Source organism: Bufo gargarizans, chromosome 9 (genome assembly GCF_014858855.1).
Source record: "Bufo gargarizans isolate SCDJY-AF-19 chromosome 9, ASM1485885v1, whole genome shotgun sequence".
Taxonomy (NCBI): domain Eukaryota; kingdom Metazoa; phylum Chordata; class Amphibia; order Anura; family Bufonidae; genus Bufo; species Bufo gargarizans.
In genome coordinates this window covers 64417706-64431034 of record NC_058088.1, presented here as the reverse complement: position 1 = coordinate 64431034, position 13329 = coordinate 64417706, and the positions used below count along the sequence as shown (strand labels likewise).

Here is a 13329-nt window from a genome sequence, read left to right as displayed (position 1 = left end):
TGTTGTAGTGTTTGTGTGATTGACATATGGCCCACGGAGGAGAGAGTCTCCAGTGCAGAGTAGGTGCTATACGGTAAAAGATCCAGGGTCAGGGCATAGTAGTCCACACAAAAAAAGGAATTTTTTTAATGTCATTGAGTATTGTCATTCTTCTGTCTTCATACATGTTCACACAGTGTGCAGTCTGACATTCAGTATAAACCATTCCTGTCTTTCAAATAAGAGGACTGTTTTCTGTAGTCTAACTTGATAATTGGTCAACAGGATTGTGAATTGGTAAGACTACAAGAATACAAATGGCTTTTGTAAGTAAAACAAATACAGGCCGAACTGGATGGACAAATGTCTGTTTTTGGCCTTATGTTACTATGTTAATATATAGAATAGCATTTACAGTAATACATTGGCATAGAAAGCATATGTCCAAAATAGATTTCTATACATGGAACTGCATATCTAGCTAACTCCCTGAGTGACACTTACACCTAGCTAAACAGCTCTGCATAACATAATGTCCCTGAAAGAAGGTAGATCTCACTCACCAGATATACTTGCACAAAGATGGTGGAGTTTAACCATCACCGGACCGCCTAACGCACGGATGCGTCCTGAAGGTGGTTGATTCATTCCTCCTGGACGCATCCGTGCGTCATCTCGCGAGACGCGAGATTTTGGTCAGAGCCGGCCCGCGCATGCGCATTGCGGGCCAGCAAAAGTTAAAGGAGTATTTCGTCAGCAACCTGCCAGCCAATGATCGTCGCTGGCAGGTTGCTGATTTTTAAAAAATCGAATCAGAAGCCAGCTAACACATCATATTAGTAAATATGATGTGTTAAATGGCTTCCCTGCTCCTCTGCTGGTCCTTTTCGTCGGTTGGTCTCAGCAGAGGAGCAGGCATCACTGTGAATACCCACCAACACTACACTTAGCCCCCAGATCACCCTCCATCACCCCCATCACCCCAATTAACCCCTTGATCGCCCCCTGTCAATCACCTAGTGAAAGGGAAAAAAGTGATCAGTGTAAACTGTCACTTTTTTTTTTTCACTGGTATTGACCGTTAGGTTTCAGTATAGTTTAGGCCCCATGGTTAGGTAGTTTAGCGATTGTTTAGCGCCCAGCCCACCGCACTGCAGTCACTGATTCGCTGATTAGCGTATCGCTAATCAGCATTTGTACTTTTATAGTATCTGTAAGTGATCAAAACTGATCACAGTCAGATCTCTAATAGTATTAGTGTCACCTTAGTTCGCCCTCCACCCAAAACGCAGTGTTTGCCCGATCAGGCCTGATCGGTCGCCCACACGTGCGTTCGCCCACGCCCGCCCCACAGCAGTGACCAAAAATATATATTTTTTGATCACTGCACATTCACTTTACACGCGCTGCGGCGATAAAAAAATCAGTTTTGATATTTTTTATCAACCGCAGCGGCCTCTGGTACTTCGCTAGCCTCCCATTTGTAAGAAAGGCTTGCTTTTTTTCTTGGGTAGTCTCAGGGAATACCCCTAAATTTAGTTGCCCAAATTTCAAACAGGGGGTATTCTTCTAAAGAGGCCTACAGGCTTCTGACCCAGTCGGATGAGGAATGGGAACCCTCATCTGATGAATCTAGCGGGTCAGAATATGAACCTGTAGAAAGCAGTGGCACTCTGACCCAAAGTTCGGACGAGGAGGCTGAGGTCCCTGATAGCACCAGGCGTACCCGGCCCCGTGTCGCTAGACCACAGGTTGCGCAGGATCCACTTCAAGGGCAACAGAGTGGGGCTGGCGCTGTCGGATTACGTGGTGAGGCATACACCAGCAGCGCAGCCCATCCTGGACCTAGTACCAGCACTGCCATACAACATGGTGAAGTGGCGAGCACCAGAAGGGCAGTTGAAGCTGGTACTGTGGCACGTGCAGTAGTTTCCCCGTCGCAGCCACCGCAAAGACGGGCCCGTAGAGCCCCTAGAATCCCTGAGGTGCTGGCAAACCCTGATTGGCAGTCCCCAACTTCAGCCGCACCTGTAGTTCCCCCTTTCACTGCCCAGTCTGGAGTTCGGGTTAAGACAGCTCAGATCGGTTCGGCCTTGGGATTTTTTGAGCTGTTCTTGACTGCGGAGCTCTTAGACTTAGTTGTGGCAGAAACAAATCGGTATGCCACACAATTTATAACCGCCAACCCGGGAAGCTTTTACGCCCAGCCTTTCCGGTGGAAACCAGTCCAAGTTTCCGAAATTAAAATTTTTCAGGGCCTTCTCCTCAACATGGGTCTAACTAAAAAGCATGAATTGCGGTCATATTGGTCCACAAACCCAATTCATCACATGCCCATGTTCTCTGCTGCTATGTCCAGGGCACGATTTGAGACCATCCTGCGTTTCCTGCACTTTAGCGACAACACCACCTCCCGTCCCAGAGGCCACCCAGCTTTTGACCGGCTCCACAAAATTCGGCCCCTCATAGACCATTTCAACCAGAAATTTGCAGATTTGTATAACCCAGAGCAAAACATCTGCATAGACGAGTCCCTAATACATTAACCGGGCGCCTTGGCTTCAAACAATACATCCCAAGCAAGCGCGCCCGGTATGGGGTCAAATTGTATAAGCTCTGTGAAAGGGCCACAGGCTGTACCCACAAATTTCGTGTCTATGAGGGAAAAGATCAGACCCTGGAGCCGGTCGGTTGCCCTGACTACCTGGGGAGCAGTGGGAAGACAGTCTGGGACTTGGTGTCACCCTTATTCGGCAAGGGGTACCATCTTTATGTGGACAATTTCTACACAAGTGTGGCCCTCTTCAGGCATTTGTTTCTAGAACAGATTGGCTGCTGTGGCACCGCGCAAACTAGTCATGCGGGCTTCCCCCAACGGCTCGTTACCACACGTCTTGCAAGGGGGGAGAGGGCTGCCTTGTGTAACCAAGAACTGCTCGCGGTGAAATGGAGAGACAAGCGTGACGTTTACATGCTCTCCTCCATTCACGCAGACACAACAATCCAAATTGAGCAAGCAACCCGTGTCATTGAAAAGCCCCTCTCAGTCCACGACTATAACCTTCACATGGGAGGGGTGGACTTCAATGACCAGATGTTGTCTCCGTATTTAGTGTCCCGCAGAACCAGACGCTGGTATAAGAAGGTGTCTGTATATTTGATTCAATTATCTCTGTATAATAGTTTTGTTCTCTACAGTAAGGCTGGGAGAACACGATCCTTCCTCAAATTTCAGGAAGAGATCATCGAGAACCTCCTGTACCCAGGAGGTTCCGTGGCCCCATCCACCAGTGTAGTTAGCCGTCTGCACGAGCGACATTTCCCCAATGTCGTTGCCGGTACCTCAACCCAACCGTCACCCCGAAAAAGATGTCAGGTCTGTAGCAGGAGTGGAATAAGGCGTGACACCCGCTATTTCTGTCCTGACTGTCCTGACCACCCTGCCCTATGCTTAGGGGAGTGTTTCCGGAAGTACCACACACAGGTACACCTAGCATAGGGATCACATCTCACCAGGACAGGCACACAGGGGTATTAGGGCCCATTCACATACAGCTGCTGCAAACCTCTCCTTTCACCTGGGATAAAGTGCATAATGTACTTCGCCACATCTTTGGGCGATTTGCGCTTTGCACATTCACCCATGGGGAAGGAGAGGTTTGTCCTATAAAGGTAAAAAACAAAAAACAAAAAAATAATCACCAGTAAGCAAAAAGGTTAATGTTCAGTTCAAAAAGTTAAAGTTTATATGTTCTGTTCAAAAGTTAATAAAATTATTGCGTTGCGCCCTTTTTCATTTTTTTTTTTACCTTCCAGATGGACCAACCGATCGACTAGCTGCAGCACTGATGTGCATTCTAACAGAAGCATTGCGCTGCTGTCAGATTACACACAAGTCGGTGTATGCGGCGCTGCAAGACGAGATTTCTCCTCTGCAGTAAAAGATACGTTTGCCGAGGCATATGAGCTGAGGAGGTGGTGGTGTTCCTATGCTTTGGCAAACACTTTGTATATAAAAAAAAATCCCGGCAATTATTTATTCATCCACATCGACTGATGTGAATGGAGAAATCTGGTTTGCCAGGGCATACGAGCTAAGTGGGTATGGATGTTGGGCGGAGCGCCTATGTCCTGGCAGACGCCTTTCCCGTCCTTTTTTTTTTTTGGCAGAGATTTTTTCATCCACATTGATCGATGCGAATGAAGAAATCTGTGCCGTTCATTTTTTTCTTTCAGCCCAGAGGCTGAACGGAAAAAAAAATCTCATTACCTGTATGCTCAATATAAGGAGAATAGCAGAAACTCCTAATGCTGGCCATACATGTAATGATTGCGGAGACCCTCAAATGCCAGGGCAGTACAAACACCCCACAAATGACCCCATTTTGGAAAGAAGACACCCCAAGGTATTCGCTGAGGGGCATATGGAGTCCATGAAAGATTGAAATTTTTGTCCCAAGTTAGCGGAAAGTGAGACTTTGTGAGAAAAAATAAAAATAAAATCAATTTCCGCTAACTTATGCCCAAAAAAATAATTTCTATGAACTCGCCAGGCCCCTCATTGAATACCTTGGAGTGTCTTCTTTCCAAAGTGGGGTCACATGTGGGGTATTTATACTGCCCTGGCTTTTTAGGGGCCCTAAAGCGTGAGAAGAAGTCTGGGATCCAAATGTCAAAAAATGCCCTCCTAAAAGGAATTTGGGCCGCTTTGCGCATCTAGGCTGCAAAAAAGTGTCACACATGTGGTATCGCCGTACTCAGGAGAAGTTGGGGAATGTGTTTTGGGGTGTCATTTTACATATACCCATGCTGGGTGAGAGAAATATCTTGTTCAAATGCCAACTTTGTATAAAAAAATGGGAAAAGTTGTCTTTTGCCAAGATATTTCTCTCACCCAGCATGGGTATATGTAAAATGACACCCCAAAACACATTCCCCAACTTCTGAGTACGGCGATACCAGGTGTGTGACACTTTTTTGCAGCCTAGGTGGCAGTATAACTACGCCACAAGTGACCCCATTTTGGAAAGAAGACACCCCAAGGTATTCCGTGAGGGGCATGGCGAGTTCCTAGAATTTTTTTTTTTTGTCGCAAGTTAGTGGAATATGAGACTTTGTAAGGAAAAAAAAATAAAAAAAATAAATCATCATCTTCCGCTAACTTGTGACAAAAAATAAAAAATTCTGGGAACTCGCTATGCCCCTCACGGAATACCTTGGGGTGTCTTCTTTCCAATATGGGGTCACTTGTGGCGTAGTTATACTGCCCTGGCATTTTAGGGGCCCATATGTGTGAGAAGTAGTTTGCAATCAAAATGTGTAAAAAAATGGCCTGTGAAATCCGAAAGGTGCTCTCTGGAATGTGTGCCCCTTTGCCCACCTTGGCTTCAAAAAAGTGTCACACATGTGGTATCGCCGTACTCAGGAGAAGTTGGGGAATGTGTTTTGGGGTGTCATTTTACATATACCCATGCTGGGTGAGATAAATATCTTGGTCAAATGCCAACTTTGTATAAAAAAATGGGAAAAGTTGTCTTTTGCCGAGATATTTCTCTCACCCAGCATGGGTATATGTAAAATGACACCCCAAAACACATTCCCCAACTTATCCTGAGTACGGCGATACCAGATGTGTGACACTTTCTTGCAGCCTAGGTGGGCAAAGGGGCACACATTCCAAAGTGCACCTTTCGGATTTCACCGGTCATTTTTTACAGATTTTGATTTCAAACTTCTTCTCACGCATCTGGGCCCCTAAAATGCCAGGGCAGTATAACTACCCCACAAGTGACCCCATTTTGGAAAGAAGACACCCCAAGGTATTTTGTGATGGGCATAGTGAGTTCATTGAAGTTTTTATTTTTTGTCACAAGTTAGTGGAATATGAGACTTTGTAAGAAAAAAAAAAAATCATCATTTTCTGCTAACTTGTGACAAAAAAATTAAAAGTTCTATGAACTCACTATGCCCATCATTGAATACCTTAGGGTGTCTACTTTCCGAAATGGGGTCATTTGTGGGGATTTTCTCCTGTCTGAGCATTGTAGAACCTCAGGAAACATGACAGGTGCTCAGAAAGTCAGAGCTGCTTCAAAAAGCGGAAATTCACATTTTTGTACCATAGTTTGTAAACGCAATAACTTTTACCCAAACCATTTCTTTTTTACCCAAACATTTTTTTTTTTATCAAAGACATGTAGAACAATAAATTTAGCGAAAAATGTATATATGGATGTCGTTTTTTTTTGCAAAATTTTACAACTAAAGGTGAAAAATGTAATTTTTTTGCAAAAAAAATCGTTTAATTTCGATTAATAACAAAAAAAGTTAAAATGTCAGCAGCAATGAAATACCACCAAATGAAAGCTCTATTAGTGAGAAGAAAAGGAGATAAAATTCATTTGAGTGGTAAGTTGCATGACCGAGCAATAAACCGCTAAAGTTGTGGAGTGCCGATTTGTAAAAAAGGGCCTGGTCACTAGGGGGGTATAAACCTGTGGTCCTTAAGTGGTTAAAAAGGTGCAAATACCATGTTATCCTTTACCTATAAAAAGAACAATATCAGGCACGCCTAGTGCATGGACCCAGGGGTGTGTGATATATTAGTCATTTTTAAACATGATTTGATCTTTTTAAAACATAACCCTGTGACTCAACATACCATGAAGGCCATGTTGATGCATGTATTGGACCCTCCAATTATAATTCTTAAAAAGGTTGTCTCGCTTCAGGAAATTACCTCCTTTGCTAGTTTGATTAATTTTTCCATTGCATTATACATTGTTTGTTTCCAGGTGTAATGGCCACTGCAGCGTAGATACGAAGTGGCTGGGATTAGAGTTGCTGCGCATGCGTGCTCATATGTGCTCCCATGGTTCTGGTTATCAGAGACTGGCACTTTTTCCTATAGTGTTCAAGCATGGACACTGCTACTGGATTGCAGGATGGTTGTAAACCCCTGGAAATGAGCAGTGTATAATGTGATAGAAACATGAATCAAGCCAGCAAAGAAGGCAATATGGACAATCACAATACATTAGTGCTTGTATTAATTTTGTCTCTCTGAATTTCCGTGATGGCCAAAATCCAAGGTGGGCTAGAGTGGCAACCTCAGCTCATAAAAATATGAGATACTCTATGTCACATTTAAAGACAGGAATTTGCATACATAAATCGAACATGAATTTGGCAGTAAATGAAATCTTGACATTTAGGTGCATGGATTATAATGGTATTATTGAGTCTCCTGGTAGATTTTTTTTTCTGCTGGACAAGATAAATTACTCCCAAATCCATAGTCCAAAATTATATCTTTCTGCAATTTGAGTGCATGCATTGTAATTATCAGGACTATTATTTTGCTTACAGTTTTGTCATCATTCTCAAAGACTTCTCTTGCTTCTTCATATGTGCACTTTTCCTCTATACATTCTCGTTCAAGATTGCCTGCGACAAACTCTTCCAAACGACCAGCATTATATCTTTTTTGTCTCACCAGAACATTGCTTGCAGATTTATCAGTCAGGAACACTACCAAGAAAACATTAACATGTATGTAAGTATCTGCTATGAGGTCCCACCCTCCATCTATACAGAACTCGCATATGTCCACTGAAACCTTTGTTGCTGTGGTTATACACTGAGGACATACAATCACTAAAGTGTAATAGGTTATTAGTGAATTAACTCCCTTGTCTCAAAAGTCAGCTCAGAACAAGGTTATCTTCAGCTGGTCCTTTGAGGCTCATTGTGTCAAGAGCCTGTGCCCTCTGGAGGATCCTCTGGCACTGTGGTGGGTCCTGAGTATTTTGCCTCAATGCAAAGAAGCATTAGTGCTTCAGTGCAAAACTTGCATTCTTAAAGGGAATATGTTGTCTTAAGGGCCTAAAAGACCTCAGGATTATCGTGAATTATCATGAACAAGCATTCACAGGGGTATAATGGCTTGTATAATTGAGCAGCTGCTCAGCCGATGTACTGTCTAATGCTCGTTCCATGTCTGCTAGGCATCTTTCATCAGGATAGAAGGTGCCCGATTATCGGCAGCACATGTCCCTGTGTATTCAGGGATATTCTGTGGACAATGAATAGAACCGAATGAGATGAGCAAATTTCTTGAATATTCATCTCAGTTCTGATTAGAACTAATCAGTCAAGAAATTCAATTTGGGTCCGAAACGATTTAACCAGAATCGAAAGTGCTTCAATTGGCCAGAAAATTGGCATATGACAATCTGAGGTCTTCTACAACTCATATGTTTTTTCCCTCTGATACTTCTCTCTCTCTAAAAAAGAAAATGTCTCCCCCTCCTTTAAAGGGAACCTTTCCGACATCATTACCTTACAGTAGCCCCCAGTGTGTTCACAATGATGTTTTTCATTCTTCCATCGGTTGCTACATACTGTTAATAAACCCAATTTAAATCACCCTTCTCGCTATCTTCAGAGTCAGCTTGAAGTCAACAAGGCAATGGCCTCCTTGCTTCAAGTAAATATAAGCCAGACCCCTTACCCGTCCTCTTCACTTTGATTGACATCCTGCCTAGAGGCTGGGATCACGCAAGTCTCGCGCATGCCCGGTGCGCTCCATGTTACTGCGCGATCCCATCTCCGGCTCCCGCAGTCAGCTGGGCAGCTTTGTTCTCACTGACCATGCGCCGGCCATTTCAAGTGTGCGCGCGCGCGCGCGCCCGGCGTTTCTTTTGAGGTAATATAATATTTCTGCCCCTGGATAATGTGCCTAAATAGTGCAATACCTGATGCTCGTGAGGTCGGGGGCGAAGCGTGACCACTGGCTTGCGTTCTCCTGCGCCTGAAGCCAGTGATCACACTGACGCTGCGGACAAGAAACTCCGGGCGCGCGCGCACACTTGAAATGGCCGGCGCATGCGCAGTGAGAACAAAGCTGCCCGCTGACTGCGGGAGCCGGAGATGGGATCGCGCAGTAACATGGAGCGCACCAGGCATGCGCGAGACTTGCACGATCCCAGCCTCTAGGCAGGAAGTCAATCAAAGTGTAGAGGACGGGTAAGGGGTGGGCTTATTTTCACTAGAAGCAAGGAGGCCATTGCCTCCTTGACTGCAAGCTGACTCTGAAGATAGTGAGAAGGGTGTGTTTTTTTTTACAGTATGCGGCAACCGATGGAAGAATAAAAAACATCATTGTGAACACACTGGGGGCTACTGTAAGATAATGATGCCGGTTTTATATGTGTTTTGGAGGTGACAGGTTCCCTTTAAGCTCTTTAATGTAATGACAGCAAAAGTAAAAATTGTCAGAGTGACACTGTCATATATACGTGTGTGTAAACGCATGGTTGACAGTGTTAATGAGTAACATATTTAAAACACACTGCACCCTAGCATGTGTTATGCTTTTTAAATTTAAATAAAAAATCATTCCCTAAATTGCCCCATATAGGGGGCAGATGCCTGCTGGTGTTTATACACACATGGTAGTATCAGAAAAAACAGTTCTCCCTTTCTTGGGATCAGTAGTGCAGAGTGGAACACTGGAACCTCATGGGCAAGGTAGGAGATGTGCAGCCATTTTGGGAAAGTAATGGTAATATTAATATTTTGGGCACTTGCGCAGGAAAATTTTGCCCACTTGGATGTGAAGCTTCCACTTGCCCCGCTGAAAACCCTCCCTCGCAGAAAAATATGAAAGATATTAGCCAACTGAAAGTTGGTTTAAACTTTTAGACAGACAGTTAATAGATGCCTGAGCCACTGTGATAATTCTGGGGTATTTTAAGAGGACCTGTAACCTCTCCTGGCATATTTGCTTTAGCTACTACTTTCATCCCCTGGTAATAACAATTCTGGAGCTTCTATTCTTGTGACTTTATTTTGTGTTATTCCTCTTAGAAGTTATAAATGAATTGTCAGCAGTTTGCATTGAAGGTTCAGATGGGTAGGTCCAGGTAGGTATGTCTCTAAACAGTCTGACACTATGCAGTCAATGCTGCCAGTGGCAGATTGTGCAGGGACACACCCCAACTGAACTGGTAACACCCAGCTGCACCTTCAACTGTTAGCAATTCTTGAATAAACATCTAGCAGTAATAATAAAGGAATAGCAGAATATAGAGCCATAACAGTAAATGCTCCAGAATGTTTATTACATTGGGAAAGTAAGTGGTTGGTAATACAGAGATATTAAAGGTCCTCTTTAACCCCTTCTACCCCGGGCCAGTTTTCACCCTCCTGCCCAGGCCATTTTTTGCAAATCTGACATATGTCACTTTATGTGGTAATAACTTTGGAACACTTTTATTTATCCAATCCATTCTCAGATTGTTTTCTCGTGACGCATTGTACTCACTAAATTTGAGTCAATATATTTCATATTTATTTTAAAAAAATCCACAATTTACCAAAAATTTTGAAAAATGTGAAATTTTTAAAATTTCTATTTCTCTTCTTTTAAAATAGAAAGTGATATCTCATAAAATATTTATTACTTAACATTCCCCATATGTCTACTTTATGTTAGCATCATTTTGTAAATGTCATTTTATTTTTTTAGGACGTTAGAAGGCTTAGAGTTTTAGAAGCAAGTCTTAAAATTTTTAAGAATATTTCCAAAACCCACTTTTTAAGGACCAGTTCAGGTCTGAAGTCCCTTTGTGGGGCTTTCATAGTGGAAACCTCCATAAATGACTCCATTGTAGAAACTACACCCATCAAGTTACTCAAAACTGATTTTACAAATTTTGTTAACCCTTTAGGTGTTAATTAAAGAAAAATGGAGATGAAATTTCTAAATTTCACTTTTTTGGCAGATTTTCCATTTTAATCCATTTTTTTCTTTAACACATCGAGGGTTAACAGCCAAACAAAACTCAATATGTATTACCCTAATCCTGCGGTTTACAGAAACACCCCCAATGTGGTCGTAAATTGCTCTATGGGCACACGGCAGGGCGCAGAAGAAAAGGAATGCCGTATGCTTTTTAGAAGGCAGATTTTGCTGGATTGGTTTTTAGACACCATGCCCCATTTGAAGCCCTCCTGATGCACTCCTACAGTAGAAACTCCCAAAAACTGACCCCATTTTGGAAGCTACAGGATAGGGTGACAGTTTTATTGGTATTATTTTGGGGTACATATGATTTTTAATTGCTCTATACAGTCATGTGAAAAAATTAGGACACCCTTTGAAAGCATGTGGTTTTTTGTAACATTTTTAATAAAAGGTTATTTCATCTCCGTTTCAACAATACAGAGAGATTAAAGTAATCCAACTAAACAAAGAAAACTGAAGAAAAGTCTTTTCAAGATCTTCTGTAAATGTCATTCTACAAAAATGCCTATTCTAACTGAGGAAAAAGATAGGACACCCTCACATGTATTCCCTCTTAAATTGGCTCAGATCTCACACAGGTATATCACACCAGGTGCACATAATTAGTAGATCGTTACTCTGCATGTTGAATGAGGCTTGCCCTATTTAAACCTCAGACATTTAGTTTGGTGTGCTCCTGACTGTTGAAGTGAGAGTGAGCACCATGGTGAGAGCAAAAGAGCTGTCAGAGGACTTCAGAAAAAAGATTGTAGCAGCCTATGAGTCTGGGAAGGGATTTAAAAAGATCTCAAAAGATTTTGAAATCAGCCATTCCACTGTCCGGAAGATAGTCTACAAGTGGAGGGCTTTCAAAACAACTGCCAACATGCCCAGGACTGGTCGCCCCAGCAAGTTCACCCCAAGAGCAGACCGCAAGATGCTAAAAGAGGTCTCCAAAAACCCTAAAGTGTCATCTCGAGAACTACAGCAGGCTCTGGCTACTGTTGATGTAGAAGTACATGCCTCTACAATCAGAAAGAGACTGTACAAGTTTAACTTGCATGGGAGGTGTGCAAGGAGGAAACCTTTGCTTTCCAAGAGAAACATCGAGGCCAGACTGACATTTGCCGGAGATAAAGTTGACAAAGACCAGGACTTCTGGAATAATGTTCTTTGGACAGATGAGTCCAAAATTGAATTATTTGGACACAACAGCAGAGGACATGTTTGGCGTAAACCAAACACAGCATTCCAAGAAAAGAACCTCATACCAACTGTGAAGCATGGAGGTGGAAGTGTCATGGTTTGGGGCTGCTTTGCTGCAGCAGGACCTGGTCAGCTCACCATCATAGAATCCACGATGAATTCTACTGTGTATCAGAAGGTGCTTGAAGAACATGTGAGACCATCAGTTAGAAAATTAAAGCTGAAGCGGAACTGGACCATGCAACATGACAATGACCCAAAACATACTAGTAAATCAACCAAAGATTGGCTGAAAAAGAAGAAATGGAGAGTCCTGGAATGGCCAAGTCAAAGTCCAGATTTGAATCCCATTGAGATGCTGTGGGGTGACTTGAAAAGGGCTGTACGTGCAAGAAACCCCTCAAACATCTCACAGCTGAAAAAGTTCTGCATTGAGGAGTGGGGTAAAATTTCCTCAGACCGATGTCGAAGACTGGTAGATAGCTACAAGAACCGTCTCACTGCAGTTATTTCAGCCAAAGGAGGTAACACTCGCTATTAGGGGCAAGGGTGTCCTATCTTTTTCCTCAGTTAGAATAGGCATTTTTGTAGAATGACATTTACAGAAGATCTTGAAAAGACTTTTCTTCAGTTTTCTTTGTTTAGTCGGATTACTTTAATCTCTCTGTATTGTTGAAACGGAGATGAAATAACCTTTTATTAAAAATGTTACAAAAAACCACATGCTTTCAAAGGGTGTCCTAATTTTTTCACATGACTGTATTAAGTTTTTTGTGAGGCAAGGTAACCAAAAAATCACTGTTTTGGCAGTGTTTTTATTTTTTGCAACATTTATTTGACAGGTTAGATCTTGTGCTATTTTTATAGAGCAGGTTGTTGCAGATGCAGTGATATCAAATATGTTTACTTTCCTTGTTTGTTTCAGTTTTACATAATAAAGCATTTTTAAAAAAAATATTATATTTTTGTGTCTCCATTTTCTGAATGCCATATATATATATTTTTTTTTCTGCCGAAGAGGGGGGCTCGTATTTTGCAGGAAGAGTTGACGTTTTTATTGGTACCATTTTTCGGTACATATGATTATTTGATCATCCATTATTACACTTTATGGGGCAAGGTGATGAAAAAATTTGTTGTTTTGGCACAGGTATTTTTTTTTTTTTTTTTACAGCGTTTACCTGAGGGGGTAAGGTCATGTGACATTTTTATAGAGCTGATTGTTACGGACACGTCGATACCTCATTTGTATACTTTTTTATTTATTTCACTTTAACACAATAATAGCATTTTTGAAACAAAAGAATTATGTTTTAGTGTCTCTATGTTCTGAGAGCTATAGTTTTATTATTTTT

General features: G+C 42.3%; 1 protein-coding gene across 1 annotated transcript in view; it reads right to left on the bottom strand.

The window, feature by feature from the left end:
- The window catches only part of F9 (coagulation factor IX), a 102463-nt gene that overhangs the window by 80365 nt on the left and 8769 nt on the right, over positions 1-13329 (bottom strand). The window contains exon 2 of the mRNA XM_044268792.1: positions 7346-7509. Within this exon, the coding sequence (XP_044124727.1) occupies positions 7346-7509 (164 nt within the window). The remainder of the gene's footprint in view (positions 1-7345; positions 7510-13329) is intronic.